Genomic DNA, 19941 nt, shown 5'->3' with positions numbered 1-19941 from the left:
AGCAGGTAAGGGCAGGTGCAAAGTGCTTCCCCTTCACCGGCCGCTTTTCAGAAGCCGCCAAAGGGCTCTTCCCCCTTTGCAGCTGCCGCCTCCCCAGCAGGCACCAGCCCAGACCCCTGCCCGAGCCCAGGGCCCCCCACCCCCCAGCCCAGGGCCGGCCCCCCAGCCCCCAGCCGCGGCGGCCCCCCAGCCCAGGGCCGGCCCCCCAGCCCCCAGCCGCGGCGGCCCCCCAGCCCAGGGCCGGCCCCCCAGCCCCCAGCCGCGGCGGCCCCCCAGCCCAGGGCCGGCCCCCCAGCCCCCAGCCGCGGCGGCCCCCCAGCCCAGGGCCGGCCCCCCAGCCCCCAGCCGCGGCGGCCCCCCAGCCCAGGGCCGGCCCCCCAGCCGCGGCGGCCCCCTCCCCAGCCGCCGCGCCCCCACCCCCGCCGCGCCCCCACCCCCGCCGCGACCCCAGCCCAGCTCCCCTGGCCGAACCCCCCCGGACCAGGTCCTGCTCCCGAGCCGCCGCCCCCCGTCACCGCCGCCTCTGGGCTGCTCCCGCGTTCGAGCCACATCTGGCCCGCGGCACCGCCTCCCCGCCCGCCCGCCCGCCCTTACCGCCTGCTCTGCGCGGCCCAGCGGCAGCCCCGGCCCCGCTGGGGAGGCGGCTCCTCCCGGCCGAGGGGCGCCGGGCTCGGGTCTCCCGGTTTATATTCCCCGCCCCGCGGCAGCGGCCCAATCAGACGGGAGGGCTCGTTCCCTCGCTCGGCGGCTGCGGACCAATAGAAAGAGGGGGGGAAAGAGCGAAACGTTCTGAATCGGTGCGTCCCACGCCGGAGCTCGTAGGCCCGCTCTGCGTGGTGCACTCTGGGAGTTGTAGTCCCGCCCGGGCCGCCTCAGAGACATTCATGGGTATTGGAGTCCCGGAGTAGGGGGCGGGCGGACTCGTTTTCCCGTGGTGCCGCGCGCTGGCGGGCCGCTGATGCGGAGGTGGCAGGGGGTCTGTGACCGGGCGCTGGGTCCCCATGGCCGCCCCGTCCCCCTCGCTGGTGGCTGCGGTGCTGGCGCACTCGGGCCGGCTGGAGAAGGAGGATCTGGGCACTCGGATCGCCCGGCTCTCCCGCCGGGTGGAGGAGCTGAAGGTGGGGCCGGGAGGGTGATCGGGGGGGCTGGTTGGAGGGGGGGACCCGGGGGGCAGAAGGGGGATCCAGGGGGACTGGGGGGGATCCAGGGGGCCTGGGTGTGGGTGGATCCAGGGGGACTGGGGGGGACCCGGGGGGCAGAAGGGGGATCCAGGGGGGCTGGGGGGGAACCCTGGGGCGCAGAGAGGGGATTCAGGGGGACTGGGTGTGGGGGGACTCGGGGGGGGCAGAGGGGGGATCCAGGGGGGCTGGGTGTGGGGGGACTCGGGGGGGGCAGAGGGGGGATCCAGGGGGGCTGGGTGTGTGGGGGAACCCTGGGGGGGCAGGAGCAATCTGGGGACTGGAATATGGGGGGGACCCCAGTGTGTGTATGTGTGTGTTGATAGGGGCAGAGTAGGGGTGCTGGGAAGGGGGGAGGAGAGAAGGGGACTCCAGGGGGAGAGGGAGTGCTGGGGGTAGGGGATGATTGTGGGATCGTGGGAGGGGGGAGTTGGGGAGTAAATTAAGGAGGGATAGAAAGGCTGTCGGGGGGGCCCAGAGAAGGGAAGGGACAGGGTGTGAGTATGGTGGTGGTGACACTGGAGTGTCGGGGCACCAGGCATTAGGGGGTGGGTAACGCTGAGGGGTGGTGCATGAGGATCTGGATGGTGGGGTGCTTTTCCTGCCAATGTTTGCAGGCTGTAGTGTTGGGGGATCTGTGCTGCTCCCACCTTGGCCTGTGAGACGTTCCCTTTGAGCTACTTGCCTTTGTCCCGCTAACTGCGAAATCATTCTGCCCATCTCAACAGTGTAGGGTTGCAGAGAGGGCTGTGATGGGGGTGGGAGGCTTTGGCCCTGTGGTCACAGCTTTGGGGTTTCTCTCTGTGGGTGTTTAGGGTTGCCAACCCGCCAGGATTGGAGTCTCCCAGAATCGGCATCAATCTCCTGGTGACTATTGAAAGAAATCTGGGAACTTTTAATAGGGTATTTTAAGAAAATGACATTACATCATGTTGGAAAAAAATATCTCCCAGAATAGCTTCAGTCAGAGTTGGCAACCCTATGGGTGTTTGTTTTTCTGATCCTGAGTCCATCCCTTCTTCCTAGGGCGAAGTCTGCAACATGATTAACAAGAAGTATAACGAGTTCCTCCCGAGCATGCAGAGCGCTGAGGACTTGGTGTCACAGGTGGACAGTTTGTCCAGCAACATCGACCTTCTGAAATCCAGGATCGAAAATGAGGTGACACAGCAGCAGTTTCGCTTCATCTGTATCTAGCAGCTTTCATCAAAGCAATACAACTCCACTGATATGCAGCCATGAGCATGCTGCACAGGAAGGCAGGGGAGGGGGAAAGAAAGATCTTGACTAAGGATTCCAGGATGAATCTCCGCCTCTTATAAAGGGTGCCCTTGACTGAAACATACCAATTTATGATGTGTCAGACCTGGGATATAAATAAAGGGCGGGCTGTAGCTTATTCGTTAATTATGTTGCTGAATGGTTTTCCGTGATGCTCATCACAGTAGTTTCAGAGCCCCTCATGTATATTAATGTATTTATCCTGTAAACCTCCCTGCATTGAGATAGGGAGGAATCATTCTTATTTTGCTGATGGGGAAACTGAGGCACAAATAAGTGGAATTACTTGGCCAAGGTCACAGGAAGGTTCTGTGCGGAGCTGGGAATTGAGCTCAGATTTTCTGTATATTGATTGCAAGTCTGTCCTTTCCCAGCTTCCTGTGGCAATTGACCTGTTTATATTTTTTGTGTGTGTCGTCCTTTCTATATTCCTGGACTAATTCTCTTCGCTGTCCTCTGCTTTGCCACTCTGGCTTTGAAATGTAAGTTAGAAAGGCTCTAATGCAGGTGGGATATAAATCTGGATTTTTTTTCTTCGCAGAGGAGCATGATCAACTCAAAAATCACACAATGTGAAAATAACTTTTACATCTGATACTAATTATGCTATGTTAAAAGTGAAAGAATCTTAAACATCCACTTTACTTGTCTCTGTTTATTTGTTGCTGTGTATTTAATTTATGTTTCTTAAGGTATACAGTAACAATCAATGACATCAGTTACACTTGTCTGTAGTGAATTTCAGCTTCAGCTTCCTAGTGCTGCAGTATTTAAGGTACAAACAATGCAGGAGATGAGCATGCAGTCAAATGCACTAGGTAAATACAATGGGGAAATAGAAGCTTTTCCCTTCTAATGTCTTTCAGTTAGAATAACCTTAGGTGTTGGCTGTAACTTTGGGGGGTACGTACGTGTCAGGCAGCATGCTGGTGTTGTCATGTCGGTGTTACTTTTGAAATAGAAATGGCTCTCATCGCCTTTGGTTACTGTAAATGAACTGCTCAAGGCTTGAGGTCTGTGCTGCTGTTCTAGGTCCAGCAAGACCTGAATGTGGCCGTTGCAGAATTTACTGAATTGAAGCAGCAGCTGGAGCGAGACTCGTTGGTTCTGAGTGTGCTGAAACAGCTACAAGAGGTGAGGAAGGAGACTGGGGAAATGGCTTCAGATTGCTATGTGTTTCTGTATTTTTTTTTCACTGACATCTTCCTAGGTCTCCAGAGTGAATAAATAATCATGATTCTTCTATCGCTATTCATGTCATGATTTTAGAAAGTGCTCTGTAATCTTAGAGCTGAAACTTATTTGTGTGTGATTATAAAATCATAGCAATGTAGGACTGGCGGGGACTTCACTAGGTCATCTCATCCAGTTCCCTGCACTGAGGCGGGACCAAATATTATCTAGACCATCCCAGATATGTCCAAACTGTTCTTAAAAACCTCCAGTGACAGATTTCACAATCTTCCTAGGTAATTTGTTCCAGTGCTTAACTACCTTTACAGTGCTTAACTTTTTCCTAAAGCCTAACCTAAATCTCCCTTGCTGCAATTTAAGCCCATTGCTTCTTGTCCTGTCCCTCCTCAGCCTTCTCTTCTCCAGACTAACCAAATCCAGGGGTGGTTTTTTTTCAATCTTTTCTCATTGATCATGGTTTATTGACCTTTAATTATTTTTTTTTGTTTTTCTCCAAATTGTCCACATCTTTCCTAAAGTGTAGTGTCCTGAACTGGACACAGTACTCCAGTTGAGGCCTTATCAGGGTTGAGTAGAGTGGAAGAATTACTTCTCGTGTCTTGCTTACAACACTCCTGCTAATACATCCCAGAATAATGTTCACTTTTTATTTGCAACAGTGTTACATTGTTGACTCATATTTCGTTTCTGATCCACTATAACCCCCACAGTACTCCCTTTCCACAGTACTCCTTCCTTGACAGTAATATCCCATTTTTTATTTGTGCAACTGATTATTCCTTCCTGAGTGTAGTACCTTGTATTTGTTTTATTTAACTTATATTTAACTCTTTCAGTTTGATACAGCTATTAAAGAATATAGCACTGCATTACTGGAAAAGAAGTATGTTGCAGCAGCTCGCCATCTGGAAAAGGTAGTAACAAGCTTCTCAAGTATATGTAATTATATCTCTTATGAATATCATCAATAAATATCCCGTGATTCCCTTATGTTAGCACTTGCATGCCATCGGATCAATTTGCCTGGTGCCCGTGCTCTGTGCATAACTGTCGTCCTCTTATTGCTAGGCACGAAGTAGTCTGAAAATGCTAGAATCCCGCAAAGGCTTTGAGCTGAAGGTTCTGAAAGCACTAGGGACGGAGCTGACGGTGCAGACACAGAACATGCTCTATCACCTGGGAGAAGAGTGGCGGCAAATGGTTTTGTGGAAGCTGCCTCCGTCAAAAGGTGCTGAACATCTTAGTTTGGTTCAGTGACAGAAATGATCCTGGCTTGAAAACCTCTTCAGAGCTAGGAAGTTAGTTAACATAGGTGAGCTAGGATGGATTCAGCTAGCCCTTCCGGCCAGTGGCATATTCCTAAGTGAGAAGGATTGACTGGAGGCAGTGCTCTTTGAATTTCACACCGTATGGGGGTGGTTTGGAGCTATCACAGGCAGCTTGATACATTCAGTGGCTCTTAAAATTTACTTGAATTGTTTCTTCTGGCGCATACAGCAGTATTTCCTAGTGAGTGATACAGAGAAGCCCAGAGAGTTCTCCGCCTCTAGCTCCTTTCTCAGCCATGATGCAAAACCTGAGAGGTTGTAGGATTTCCCCATATTTTATGTGCTGCTCATCTGCTCCTGAGGAAACGAGCTTGGACAGTATCAGGTTGTGCATTACTGAGAAACTGACTTGGCCCATTAGCTGGGTGAGGCTTCTGAAATCTTTCGTCAAGATGAACATGCTCGCCCAGCATAGACTCGTTTGGCAGGTTACACCCCCTTTCTCCTGTTCCTTGGAGCCCGCTCTAGTCCCAGGGTGAGGAGGCAATGAAGGAATAACAAAGTGCTGTTTTGAATGAAAAAGTGTAGTTATGGTGAGGAATAAAATAGAAAGGATAAGTTTCCTCTGACCTATTTATGGTAGAAATTGGGCTTAGTTTGCCAGATTGTTGCACAGGTAATTGAAATGGAAAACTGCTGGTAATTGAAACTATGTCTGAAGTGATACTGATTCTTTAACACCTGTGGGGTGTTACAGCTTCCTCTGTTCCATGTAAGAATACCCCGTCCATATCCACATGTTAGCGTCTCTGTTCAGAGTGAGCTGTGCGGGTGCAGCATGTCTGATGCAAAAGGATTTTTCCAATTCGGTTTTCTGAGGAAGTTCTCATCCTTGGAGACCCACTTCAGTTAGATCTTTCAAGTGACTTCAGTTTCATTTTCTTGTATATAACTGTAGCTCCTTGAGCATGTCAGGAAATCCAGATTGCTTAAGCTCAGCCTTACAAATTCATCATGAAAACTTACCAGTCCAGGCATTAAAATAGACTCACCCACTCTTACCATGACGATTATGAACACACTAATGATATTTGACTTCAGGTGAGCAGAATTTTGCCAAGCTGCTTTAGATAGTTAGGAAGAGGGTAAGCAACTGACACATAGCCAGTGCCCAAATGTATGTATCTCGGTACCCTCTGTACCACAGAAAGTCCTCATTTAAAAAAACAAGCTCATGCATCAGTTGAGTTTATATTGGAGGAGGAAAAGTCATTAGGGCCAAAATGTTCTTTACATCTTAAATTTGCATAGAAATTGAAATGGGGAAATTGTCTCAAGACCTGTGTAAAAGACCAACACAAGCAGTTTGCAATATGCCGCTATTCAGGAGATAACGATTCCGGTGCCAACTCCCAAGGCCGGCAAGGGCTGATCATTATATGGGAACCAGGAGCAGGACACTAGATCCCAGCCACTCTTGAGATCTCCCTGACTTATGGTCAGGGAAATGAGGTAAAGAAAGGAGAGCTTAATGTTTTGTTTTAGTGCCCATCCAAGAAGTCCTGTAGACTGTCAGCTCCTCTCTAGCCCAGTTTGCATTGTAATGGAGATGGCTATGCTCTCTCTTAGAAATCAGCAGTGCAGAGACGGTGATGCAGACAGAGTTGCATTTATGCACCATGCCATTGAAGGAAGATCAGATCGCTGGACCACCTGTTGCTTCTGTGCTCCAGGCATTTGCTGTCCTTGGAGAACTGCACACCAGGCTTAAACTTTTTGGTAAGACAGGCCTTTGTGTCCCATTAAAATGAGCTGTAGAGAGACCTGCTGTTAAATAGTGAATTTGTTTCAAGAATCTGCCAGCGTGGGACTGGGTTCCATTGTCAGTGCAAAATAAGGAACAGAATGTGGGAAGAGGGAGGCATTTTGTTAATGGCCTAGCCCTTGGTCAGATAATTCAACCCTTCCCTTGTTACACTTTCCTCTTCCCATGACTCCTATTAATGTGCAACTGCCCTGAATTATTTATCCCTCCCTGTCAAGTTGTTTTATTACTTCGTTTTGATCTGTGGTTTTGTGGCTCGATGGGCTCGTGTTGAAAACTGTTTTCTGGTTGTAGTCCCCTCCCTGGCACAGAGCCAGGCGTTAATTTCAGGCTGTTGCAGGTGATTATAATCGCAGGTTGTAGTAAAGCAATTAGCGAGCTCTGCCAGTTGCCAGCATACAGTTTCACATGGCTGGTTTTGTAAATAGTTTATCATTTGATTTATAAAATCGTAGGCTCTATGTCTGAGTCCCCAGTTGTATTTATATGAATAAAACATGCTTAAACCAAACACTCTGCCTCAAGAACACTCCCGATTTTACAGCTACCCCAGGGGAATGTTCCTCGTCCTGAATTTGAGCAATCCTAAAACCGAGGTGCTGGTCATAGCTAGTCCACTACTGGAGCAAAGAGCCTACTTGACTGCATATGGCTGCTGAAGATTATCTTTCTCTCCCTTTGTCAGGCCAGTTACTGCTGAAGTACATCCTCAAGCCACTGATTTCTTACCCCTCCCTTCGGCCCCTGCTGGAGGAGCAGCCTGACACAGTCGTCTTGCACTTTGAGTCTGCGGAGCCTAATCTGGAGCATCCATCCCCAATAGAGGTTTTTGGCAAGATCTCGCTGGTGCTTGAAGTTCTTCACACACACTTGTTGAGTAAGTAGTTCATCCCCTGAAATTAGTGTGCGATGCTGCTCTCCACCGCTGGCTCGTCGAGCTGTTGTGGAGGCCACTTGGAACGGTTAGCAGGAAAACAGCACTGGTTTCCGCCAGGGCGCCACTGCTCCCCGTAGCAGTGCCTGGGAGGTTCTGCTATAGCTCAGTGAGGCTTTGCAATGCTTGGGCAGCTTTGAACACTGCAAAACTGCGCTTGGTTCCCTCTCCTTTGGGACCCTTTCATCTATCCAGCTCTGTTGTGCTTCCTCCTGGTGGCTTTGCAGACCGTCTTACCTCCTCTTTTCGTGAGAAGTGTGTGGGGTATGGGGAGGGCATTGATACTACCAGAAGATGGGAATTCCTGAGCGAGGAGTCACTTCTTGAAGACTAGTTTAATTTCCTGGTCTCTTTGAGGAAGGAGCCAGCAGCATTGAAATGAGAAAGTGGGGTTTGAGTGACAGCATCTGCAGTGACTCTGAGCATTCAGGAGAAACCAATACCATGAAAATGAAGAACAAAGAGTACTTAGCTTGTAGAGGATCTAAGAAATGCTTTATTTCTCTGTAGAAAGAGTTGTTCTCAGATGACCAGTATTACTAGATCATTGCTTTGTGAGAAGCTCTGGGGAACTTGAGGAAAAAAGCTTGAAATGCATGATACAATCTACGCAAAATTCCACAGAGGACTAGTCATGGTGGAGGATCTCTTCACGAAGAGTGAATGGGGCACATTCCAGGCACTGAACAAACTCCATGGGAACACAGGTTCAGTCTACATTAAAAATCTGTTAGTGACTCAGGAGGCAGGGAATTCCTGTACGTGGCCCGAGACCAGAGAACATCAGATGAAATGGAACCATTGACAGTTCCTGTTCTGAGCTCTCAGTGGGGTGTGGAAGGGGTCGAGAGGTCTGCCCCCTGGACCATATTTAAAAACCCATTTATGTTCTTTCTTTTGAATCCAGATGTGTCTCTCGATGAGTGTGGGGAAAATGACAAGGACTCCAAAGTGGTATTGGCAGAGATGCTGGGTGACATGGTTTGGGAGGAGGTATCTGGCTGCCTCATTCAGGAATGTCTGGTGTACTCGATTCCAGCAAACAGCAGCAAACTAGAGCAGTACATCGAGGTAGGACTCAAAACATTTAAAATCCATGCAATGTAAAGCCTGGAAAGGCAGATTCTACAATAACGGGAATTGTCTCTGATCTTTATCCTCTGCTTTCAATAGGAACTTTCAAAGTCCGTCTCTGCCTTAAGCAGTGTCTCATATTCCTGCAGTGCCAGTAATGGTGCAATGTTTTTACTACGTATTTTGCTCTCTTCTGTATCCTAGCATAGAAATCAATCAGATGCAGTTAAAGATAGCAGCCCTGAGTCTGAACAGCAGCTCGAACTAGCCTCAGACCTCTTGCTTTTGCTAAACAAGCTGCAATCACCACAAACACTCTTGTTATAAAGAAGAGAGGGTGGCAGTGAGGGCTGGGACTTACTCCCTTCATCGTCCAAAGTTGACCAAATCTGTTGACTTGCAGGGCATGCTGCTGAAGGCATACTTCCTAGATGATGAGGAAGATTGGTAGCTGGCTGACAAGCCAAGTTCCTGTGGAAATTATTTCAGTGCTGCTGAAATTCAATTGAATTGTGTTTACTGTATGATTAATTGTGTTACTTAAAGCTCTTAAAGCCCTGGGCAAGGGTCTTTATTATTTTAAACCTAAATAAATAAAATAGAACTTAGTCCCAGTTCACAAATGGTATTTAGTGCCTAACTCCTGTAGAAATCAATGGGAGTTAGGCACCTAAATACCTTTGCGATGCTGGGCCCTAGTGCTGGTGAAAGGTGCCAGACTGACACCTGGAGTCTTTTCCCCAGCAGAGCAGGTAGCAGCAAAGCTTCTCCCATGCCGCTTGTCTGCAGGGAGCCCCTCTCTTTTCAGTTTCATTCACTCCTTGGCACTGTGGTTGAGATTGCTAGCACAGGGCGGACAGTTAGTGTCCACTGTACTATTTTTGTTCTGGACGCATGTTCAACTGAAACAGGGCCACCGCAGGGTTGTCAGGTGGTCACAGTTTGGGGTCATTACTGACTGGAACCAGATCCAAAGCTGTAACCTAGAGCATTTCCTACCCTTGTACTTCCTTTGCACCCACTCTGTGCCTTCTGTTGAAGAATGTCTGGAGAATGTCCAGCTGCTTTTGATCCTGCCTCTTGGTTATTACAACTCACAATCCATAAGAGTGTGGAAATGGTTTGTGTTTAACTCTCTTCTCAGGTGATTAACTCCACTGAGGAATTTGAAAAAAGCTTGAAGAACATGGGGTTTTTAAAAGGAGATGCCACGGACTTACTGAAATACGCCCGCAATGTCAATTCCCACTTTGCTAACAAAAGATGCCAGGACGTGATCGTGGCAGCCAGAAAGTTGATGACCTCAGAAATACACAACACTGTAAAGGTGCTAGAGATCACAATTTACAATGCGTATTTCTAAGAAACCATCTAGCTGTTGAGTGGGAACAGCTGAAAAACACTGAGTCTGGTTTTTATAGAGGATTGGTTTGTTTTTGTTATTTGTGTGAACTCTGCAGGAAATGGTTGCTCCTTAAGGCTTTGGGTAGCCCTCAAGTGCATTTTCTATAGGGCTGATATTCTAACTAACAAGCTGAATATGATTTTTTAAATAATGGAATGAAGCCTTCCTCAGAACGAGATAGCTGGTTTTCTGAGGATCATGACAGCTAATAGAAATGTAAAGAGAAAAGATCCTTTAGATGGTGCTTAAGAATGAGATAGTTGCCTAGTATGCATCACACATTCAGCTGTTATCATGCCATATACATTTGTGAGCCCCTTAGACTAGCTCCCGTGGAGTCCCGTGGAATTCACAGCCTGGTGTGTGTGTTAGTCTCTAAGGTGCCACAAGTACTCCTGTTCTTTTTGCACATAGGGTCTTTGTAATTCACTGTTAAACTGCCTTATGCTGTCTCCGTTCTCTGGGAACTAAGTTGTGATGTGTGCCTCTTGTTTCCTCCTTAGATCACACCTGATTCCTCGGTAGCGATACCAAAACTGCCTGACCCTGGGGCAGGTGATAATTTAAAAATGCAAAAAGCCTCCAAAATGCTGCACAACAAGCTGATAAATTTGGAGAATGAGACCAAACTGAGCCAGCACACATTCTCTCTGCCTACCTGCCACATCAGTGTATCTGTGGAGAAATTAATGGAGTTGGCTTATCAGACCCTGTTGGAGGCTACAACCAGCACAGATCAGTGGTAAGAATTCTGAATTGGTGGGTAAAGCCCAAGGGACGCTCTTGGTATCAGGACACCTGATTACAGGCACCAATACTAGAACGGGCAGAAAATGTAATTCACGTAAAAATAATCAAGGTGAAATTTTTAATGAAAGCTGCATATTTGCCAGTTGGAGACTGAATCCCCAGATTAATCCAGCAAACAGGAACAGCTGCCATGCAGCCTTCCTTGCAGTGCCCTGGTGGCACAACATCTAGTGGTGATGGCCTCTAAGGGTGTGTTGAGATGGGCTTTATTTAGCTAACATGGTAAAATGCTAGTATGGACAATGCAGTTCGTAGTTTTCAATCATGTTAGCAGATCAGGATAAAAACCGGTGCCTTGTCCATGCTAAAATCTTACCATTTGTTAGCTGACAATTAGTGAAAAGGACTTTTTTCCCAGCCAAGACAAGGTGTTAGAGTGTCATTGCCGGTGAGGGTGAGCTGCCTGTTTTCTTACCACATCATCACCCGAGTGAAAACAAAGAACCTGAGTTGTGCATTAGGCAGGGATTTCGAGGAGCCAAGTGTCCAAGGCTGTATTTGTCTGGCCTGATAACTGGAGACTGTGGCTCTGGTTGGGGAGGGAGGATTGCGTACAGAGTGCCCACCATTCTGCAACAGCAGAGTGTTAATTTTTCAGGGGTGTGTGTGTGTGTGTGTGTGTGTGTGTTCGTGTTCACAGGGGAAATGCTGTCTCCCTGGTTAAAGATGGATTTCAGAGGTCTCATTCCTGACATGTGGTTCTGGAGTTGGCCTCTATCTTGTAGGTCTTCCTTGGGTAGCATTGCAAAACTCTCAGGAGTGCAAGCAATGCCAGCTGCTCAGCCTCGATGTGACAGGCTTACCAGAGAGCTTGGGGGAAGCCTTGGTAAGATTTCCAGGATGCTGCCTGTGGCTTACAGACTGTATTTGCTTTCAGAACAGGTCTGTAAAAGCCTGTGCTCTGGGGGTAGATTGCACACTGCCTAGCACATTGGTCCATGAAGGGGGGCTCCTGTTCGCGACCGTAACACAAATATTTGATAGTAATAATAGTTGCTATTCACAAAAATGTGTGCCCCTCGCTATTCCCTGTGCCGTGATTATTATGTTAGTGGAGGTTCTTTTCCCCCTACCCGTGAGGAAGAAAACACGTGGCAAATGGCTGTCTGCAGTTCCAGAATGAACCGTGCTTTCAGCAGTGTGTGTGCCCTTTGCAATGCGCGTTGTGGAGAGAGTGGCATTCATTGGACCTTAGTGCATGAATATAGAGGAACTGCAGGTGCAGCAGGACACCATGGTGAATGAGGTTGGAGCCCCAAAGTGTTTGGTGACTGCTCTTCCTATTCAATATGCAGCTAGGTCTCCAAGTGGAAAGGCAGAGCTAGTGAGGGCCAAGGGTTTACCATATCTGCCTTGACCAAGCATCTCGGTCATCTCCTCTTTGCAACCTCAGGTACGGTTTTCGGAAGTGTCTCTGGGTGTGTCTACACTGGCGCTCAGAGTGTGATTTCCAGTCTGGCTTGAGTTCTGATCAAGTTAGTGCACTAAAAAGAGCAGGGTGGCCACAGTGGGACAGGCAAGCCGCCCGAGCACGTACCCAGAGTCTCATATGGGAATGGCTAGCCCATCCTGTCATCTGTGCAGCTCTGGCTGCACTGCTATTTTTAGCATGCTAGCTTGATCAGCGCCAGCCCAGATGTGTCTCTCCACGCTGGGAATTACACCTGGAGCACGACGCCCAATTGCCTTCCAGTGGAAACTTGTGCTGCTAAGTTACTTAGGCACTTCTGAAAATCATCCCTTAGTCTCTGCTGGTTATGTTTGATGTCAGGGTCCAAAACACAGCCATTGAATTCTTTCTCCTTTCAGCACCGGATTAAGAATGCGCTGCTTGCTGCATGCATTAGTTCCAACTAGAAGATTGTTAACATGAACTTTGTTTGCCTTGCAGTTGTATACAGCTCTTTTACTCGGTGCGAAATATCTTCCATTTGTTCTATGACGTCGTGCCAATTTACCACAAGTAAGTGAGTGAGTGTTACACAGGGGCCTGCTTTGCGGGGGAGGAGCCAAGCTATTTATGTATAATACTCCTAATGTATAATACTCCTGGGCTTGTCCTGGGTGATCTTTGGTTTGGTGGACGGATACTCCCTTCTCCCTTAGGAAAAACAGCACTCCATCTCTTTTAAAACCCCCTCATATAATAATAATACATAGCTTTTATATAGGGCTTTTCATTAATAGGGCCACTGGAGAATCTTTGACTGTCTGCAATCTTACAACAAAGGGAAACTGTTTTTTGTGTGTTTCATTAATGTGAATAAACTATTTATATCCCTTCTGGACCCTGTGTATGCTGGAACAGTCAGTGCTAGCTACCGCTAAAGCATTATCAAGCCTGGTAGAACAGCTTTTGTCAGCTGTCACCAGACATGGCCGAAGGTAGCTTAGTCGAGTACTTCTTTGTGGACTGGTGGATTGGTATCTGTTAGCACAATTTAAGCAACAATTTTTTAGGCTAACCCCTACATGGAAATGGTTTGTATGCAGCTCATGTTACAGTTGGGTTGGAAACTTCATTCCAAGCCTTGCTATGGACACTGCCCATAGCCTTTCAACCCAAGTGTGGCTTGTAAGACTGTTCCAGGATGTGTTTCCCTGCCCCCATCTGCTGGTGTCTTTTCCTTGGGGAAAAGCAGTGGTAGGAAAGGGTTAAAATCCAAGGCTACAACTGAATTTGAGGACCCTTAGCTCTGGCGGGCCCTGCCACAACCCAGTGCTTTCCTCTCCTTTTGACACTGGTGAGAGTTTCTTGTCGCCTCCCTTGATTTCACCTTCCTGCTATCATCAAATGGCTTTCCTGCTTCTAAGTCTTCACATTAACTATCATTTGAATCTAGACATGGCTAGAGTGTGGGCATGACTACACTGAAAACACTACAGCAGACCTGTGTCGCTGCAGTGCGTCAGTGTGGACGCTGTCTGCTCGATGGGAGGGGTTCTCCTGTTGGCCTGGGTAATCCACCTCCTTGAGAGGCGGTAGCTAGGGTGACGGAAGAATTCAACCTAGTGCTGTCAACATAAGGACTGAGGGCAACTTAACTACGCCGCTCAGGGGTGTGGACTTTTCACCCTCACCCCCCTGAACATCGTAGCTATGCCGAGAGCAGGTCTACAAAGGAAATGACGTTGTGCTACCCTCTCAACATGTAGTTTCCATGGTGTGTGAGAGTCAAGAGGCCACATGCTTTTATTCTCGCTAACTGTCCCCCATGATGCATGTTGCTTTTGATTAGTTAGCATCAGCATTGATCTAAGAGTGGAGGTAGCCTCTTGCCTATTGAGTGTCTGACCTCTTGAGCATTTCTGAAGTATAGAACAATATCAGGATATTTATTTTATTTTTAGAGGCCCGGATCTGATTTTAAAAAAGTCTCTTTATTTCTTCCCTTCTCTTCCTCCACCTTCCTTGGGTAGAGAGAACCTTCAGAAATTACCACAGCTGGCTGCCATTCATCACAACAACTGTATGTACATTGCCCACCACTTGCTGACCCTGGGGCATCAGTTCCGATATCGCCTTACCAACATCCTGTATGATGGAGCAGCTACTTTCGTAGATCTGGTACCTGGCTTTAGGAGACTTGGTAATTTTACCTTTGAAACTGAAACATACTGACTAGCATCTCATCCCAGCATTTGTAATTGAGTGATTTATAATTTAAATGTGACTTGGTGGTAAAAGAAGTGGACTAGGAATTAGAAATCCTGGCACTGTGTGACCCTCAGCAAGTCACTTAACTTCTTTGTCCCTCATTTTTGTTATCTGTGTAATGGGGTAGTGCCTCAATGGGAGATGGGGGCTAGCTCTGAGGCTTAATTAAGCTTTATAGAGCATTAGAAGAAAGGTGCTACAGAAGTGCTGAGTATGATTAATGTTACACAGAGTAATATTGGTCATAACATGGTTTATTCTACATCAATATCCAATGTAATTTGTTAATCCTGTTGATTTCAGTGGGAGTTTGCGTACCCAGGTTTACATTTTCAGTTCCCTGATGCTGTCAGCAAGGAAGTTGCTGTGCCAGAGTATGTCTTTGCCAACTTCCAGGTAGCATTTGAGGTATAACAGAGGAATTCCCAGAGTGCAGAATCCTAACATTTGGTCTGTGGCCATTCCGGTAATGCTAAGGGGTGGTCTCCTGTTCTGCCCTCGTTTGATTAGAGCAGCCTTCTTCTTTGGCTACTGGTGGTATGAATCGTTGTTCTGAGATTACATATTACACCCCCTGCATTTGATGAGAAGGCTGCTCTGTTTGGTAGAGCCCTCTGCCACTTCACAAGTTGGCAAGATAGCCTTTGATTGTCCCTTTCTGTATAATGATGCACAGTTCCAGGAATGATTTTTTTGTACAATCAGACACCAAGCTCACATGGACACTCTGGAACCTGCTGTCCTCTGTTCTGAACATTTGCTAGATTGTTGTAAGAAGCCAAAGAAACAAAATGCAGAAAAAACTTTCAATGTATTGATCTGACAAAAGCAGGGAATCCATAGTTAATGCTTCTGCTCAGATTTTCAAGTTGTTTATTTTATCTTGCATTGTAGGAATCAGATTTGTGTGAGATCTCACATACTGTGGGTGGGTGGGTTATGGGTGCAATTTCATCTTCCCTGCCTGTGTGACGGACAATGTATGCCTGGCAGAATGGTACCATCTGGCTGTTCTGTGAAACTGGAAAAGGCGAATGTATTAGTCTTGTAAAAATTGATCCTAATTTTATGGCAGGTTTATGATTCCAGTGCTGAATGTCTCGGAATAGGCAAATCAGATTTAATGCGGACATCATCTGAGGCTGTGAAATAAATGACTTCTTCCTCCTCTCGTTTGCTCCTCCAGGAATGGAGTGTTTTCTGGCCCAGATGCGTGTGCAGAAAGGAGAGCTCCTGGAGAGATTGTCAAGTGCAAGGAATTTTTCCAATATGGACAATGAGGAAAACTATTCTGCAGCAAACAAAGCAGCAAGGCAGGTGAGTGATGCCAGCCAAAGGGCTGTACAGACCCGAGTGTAATGTGTCTGTGTGGTTTTCCCCTTTTAGTAGCAGTAGGAATTCTTAGCGCAGATATAATGCTTGGCGTTCAAATACAGTGGAATTGAAACAACGTTTTTTTTCTTTTTTTGATACGGGTTTTTTCTTCTCCCTGCTTTCTTTCCCTTTTGTAAAAGCTGAAAAATGTTCGTTTTGATTCCATTCACTTCAACTCAACATGAAAGGGGTTTTTTTTATTTGAATTGCTTTCTTAAAAAATTAGAAGATTTTGGTAAAATTTTCATGTTGTTTGAAATTTTTCAGGGAAAAGAGCTTTTTTTGCACGGGGACCACTTCTAGATCCAAGCTTAAAAATACTAGTTTTTTTCTTAATATGATACCTTATTGCCTTCTCCTGCTTTTGAAATCTAGTTTATAACTGTGTAATTACCTTATCATCTTTAACATCTATCTGTGTTTATGATTCTGGATAAGATGGAGTTGTTATCTTCCAGGTACTGCACCAGCTAAAGAGACTTGGCAAAGTATGGCAAGATGTGCTTCCGGTCAACATCTACTGCAAGGCCATGGGGACCTTACTGAACACAGCACTTAGTGAGATCATTAATAGAATCACTGCCCTAGAGGTAAGGGGTGATTGCATGTGCTCTGCATACCAAGGATCAAATGTAGTTCTAAATAAGGCACTTGTTTACGTTACAGATGAGCTTTCAAGAACCAGCTTTCAGGGCACTCTGGACTTTCACTGATATCTAGGATCCAGTGCAAAAGAAATACTTCAAGCTTCCATCACCCAGAACCAACTGAGACCACGCACACAAACAGGGTGAAATCCTGGCACCATCGAAGCCAATGGAAATGCTCCTACTCACTGTAGTGGAGTAGCTGGATTTCACCTTTTAGTGTTGAATTGAGTGGGTGGTGCACCCTAGGGCTTAGCAAAGTGTAGTAGGATGATGGAGTTTGTAACGTGTTTGCAAAGTTTCAGAGGTGGTTTATCTGAGTATTGCTTAGAGCACCTTTAGTCATTTTGAAATTTCCTGCAAACCAGGGAAACTGAAAATTTTTGTTTCAGAAACATCAAAAACACCAGGATTCCAAAATGAAATATTCTTCTGGGACCTCCAGCAGCTGCTCAGTGAAACTGACATAAATCATGTCCGTTTCACTGTTGCCCGCTACTGAATAGCAACTGTTAATCTGATATGAATCCTAGGGTCTGCTGGCTCTGGGGACCCCAGGGCTTCCAAACTCCCAGGCCAGCTGGCTCTCCAGGCTCCCCAACTCATGCAGGCTGGGGAGCCAGCTGACCTGGTAGTCCTGCTCAGTGGCAGGGAGCCTGGAAGCCCTGAGAGCCCCAGCTCCCTGCTGCAGTGGTCGGGGGCCATACATTAATCTGTCTTCATCCTATCTAGGCACCATATACTGAAATGAGTGCATGATCTCAGTCCCAGATTTTGCTCTGTTTAAATAATCTGGTTGTTTCTACCTCTTTCTCTCTTGTATTTCCCTATTCTATGTCTGTTAAGCGATTGGCAGGATATGCTGGGACAAGTAGTAAAATGAGCATATTAAATTGTTTAAAGGAAATACCATTTCATACCAAATGACTGAAATGTGTTTATCCATCTGATCCAATTGTGATCTGTACACAAGTATACCTGCAGAGAATTAGACCGATAATGCATCTCTTCTTTGTATGAGCTTCTTTACAGGAAGATTGCTATGGCTGTGTCTGCTAATAAATGTAAAGCTTATATTTATTAGGCTGGCATAGTCTGAGCGATTTCCCTATAAAGTGTTCAAGCCTTTATAATCATGTTCCTTGCTTCTCAGTAAGATGTTCTGCATTCCGTTAAGACATATGTGCTCTTTGAAGCAGACACAGATACTGTGCTGAGTGGATGCCAAGAACTTGTTGAAATGCGCACATTCATAAATAAGTTCTCTTGGCCTAGGAAGAGTGGCAGATAGGAAGCTGAAGAAACCTAGTGTCTCATGTGGTATGTTAAGTATGGTTCAGATCACTGTTTTATCTTCACAAAGCTTTCTGGTCTTTTCATGTCACTTTCTGCTCTAAGCACGAGAAAGTACTTAATGGTTCCTTTGAACAGTGCTCCCCGTTTGTGCGATTCCAGGATATCTCTGCCGAGGACGCCGATAGATTGCACTCCCTGTGCAGGATCATGCTGGAAGAAGGACCTCTGGTTTTCACTCCATTACTGGAAGAGAACAAAAATAAGAAATACCAAGAGGAAGTTCCAGTCTATGTGCAGAAATGGATGATGTTCAAAGAGCTGATGATTATCCTGCAGGCCAATCTCCAAGAAATAGTAGATCGGTAGATGTCTCCTTTCTTCTAATACCCACAGGAATTTTTTCACAGTGTATGGAGTTGATGGATAATGCCATCAAACTTGCAGTGTTCTCAATTCAAGGAATGCTGTCTGCTTGAAATCGAGTTAGTTTTGGATATTGCACCTGCCAATAGTCCCCCCTTTTTCTTTTTTGTGATTTTTATGCATATTCCCTGTTTCTTTGCGAAAGACCAACCCAAATGGGAAAATGATGGACTGTGCAGGGGAGGAGTGAAAGTGACTATCCACAAAATGCTGCCCAATGCCCAAAGAAAAGTGTAAAACCTAACCAATATGTTTCTCTCTATTCTCTCATAAATCAGCGTAACCTTAGGCCTGCCTTGTGTATCTCATTGCAGCCACCTTGGCACTCTGCCCATCACTTTTGATGTGATCTGTGCCTACTTGCTGTTTACTGCAATTATACCAAAGAGTCAGGCTTTCCTGTGTGGCCAGTTTGAACTTTAAAATGCTGTGGCTTGCTCCTTTAGACTGGCATGGGAGACTCACATGAATTTTACATGAGGGTTGGGCCAAAATATCTCTGACTGCAACACTAACTGGCAGTAGATGTCTGGAACCAGACAGTTCCCATCCACAGTTGCGCTACAAGCATCTTTGAGGGGTGTGGATTGCCTACTGTCTTCGGCAGTCTTCACTTTGAGGCCCAAAGTGTGTGGAGAGCAAAGAGGAAAATCAACTTCTCCCCTGTATCAAAGAGCTCTGCCACAGCCTGTACTGTGAGCTACTTACAGCTGCTGTCAGAACAACTGGAGATATTTCTGAATGCTCTGGTTCCACCCCAGGTCTTGCAGTCCCAAGAGATGCTGACTTTGTTGGACCCAGTAAATACAGGCAGAGCAGGCTGTAAGTTTATTCTGAGCTAGATGCAAAGTAGAGAGAGCCCTGTCTATAGTGAAAATTCCTAGGAGCAGGTCCTGCTGTTACATCAGTTGCTTTATAAATATGACCATTTTAATAGTGGACACGTGGTTAGTGGGTCGGTAATCAGATACATCTGAAGCTGTTGGAGCAGGCAGTGGTTCTTTGCCCTAGAATTAGTTGTAACAGTACCCAAACTTCATATCACTGGGGTGAGAGGAAGTTATGCAGGCTAGAACTGTTCTTGTAAACTAAGCATAGTTGAAATATTCAGGAGTGTAGGACTGGTTGTGGGGAGCAAGATCCAGAGAACTGGATTGATTTCATTAAAGGGGTCAGAAGAGCTTTTGTAGAAATATATATTGGTATTAACCTGTAGTTGTATAGCTCAGTAAAACGACGATTGCCTTTTCCTCTCTTCCAGATGGGCGGATGGCAAAGGGCCCCTTGCAGCTGAATTCTCCCCCACTGAGGTAAAGAGTTTAATCCGAGCCTTGTTCCAGAACACTGAGAGGAGAGCAGCGGCCCTTGCGAAAATTAAATAGCCTTATGCTTACTCCTGTACAGTAGACCTTTTCCTGGAAAAGCAACAGTAAATCAGGTTTCAAACTGTTATTTGGATTTAACCCTTTTTATACCGATGTCTAATAAGTTTAGCTTTATGAAAGCACTTCCTGGAGGCCTGACCAATGGGAAAGTAACTTCACCCTGCTCAGTATCTATAAAATAAATGTAGC

The 19941-nt window shown here is 46.6% G+C and overlaps 1 protein-coding gene across 4 annotated transcripts; it reads left to right on the top strand.

Annotated features, from left to right (window-relative positions):
• Positions 1 to 900: 900 nt before the first annotated feature.
• ZW10 (zw10 kinetochore protein) lies at positions 901 to 19819 on the top strand. 4 transcript variants are annotated; one of them, XR_012155895.2, is made up of 16 exons: positions 901 to 1118; positions 2205 to 2339; positions 3492 to 3593; positions 4490 to 4567; positions 4722 to 4881; positions 6551 to 6700; positions 7432 to 7623; positions 8588 to 8751; positions 9899 to 10081; positions 10663 to 10901; positions 12861 to 12932; positions 14390 to 14559; positions 15814 to 15944; positions 16460 to 16591; positions 16668 to 17968; positions 18104 to 18185. XR_012155895.2 is itself a non-coding variant. In XM_073320624.2 (16 exons), exons 1-16 carry the CDS (start codon positions 1002 to 1004, stop codon positions 19747 to 19749), a joined length of 2349 nt encoding a protein of 782 aa, XP_073176725.2. In that variant the 5' UTR covers positions 903 to 1001; the 3' UTR covers positions 19750 to 19819. The 4 variants fall into 4 exon arrangements, 3 of the variants coding, with proteins under 3 accessions (XP_073176726.2, XP_073176725.2, XP_073176727.2); XM_073320624.2 differs by lacking the exon at positions 16668 to 17968 and adding an exon at positions 19629 to 19819 and having other exon boundaries at positions 903 to 1118; positions 18104 to 18306; XM_073320625.2 differs by lacking the exons at positions 16668 to 17968; positions 18104 to 18185 and adding an exon at positions 19629 to 19819.
• The last annotated feature ends 122 nt before the right edge of the window (positions 19820 to 19941 follow it).

The sequence above is a fragment of the Lepidochelys kempii genome, chromosome 22 (assembly GCF_965140285.1).
Source record: "Lepidochelys kempii isolate rLepKem1 chromosome 22, rLepKem1.hap1, whole genome shotgun sequence".
NCBI classification, from domain to species: Eukaryota; Metazoa; Chordata; order Testudines; family Cheloniidae; genus Lepidochelys; species Lepidochelys kempii.
Note: the sequence above shows the minus strand (reverse complement) of the source record. Positions and strands in the feature narration are given on the sequence as shown.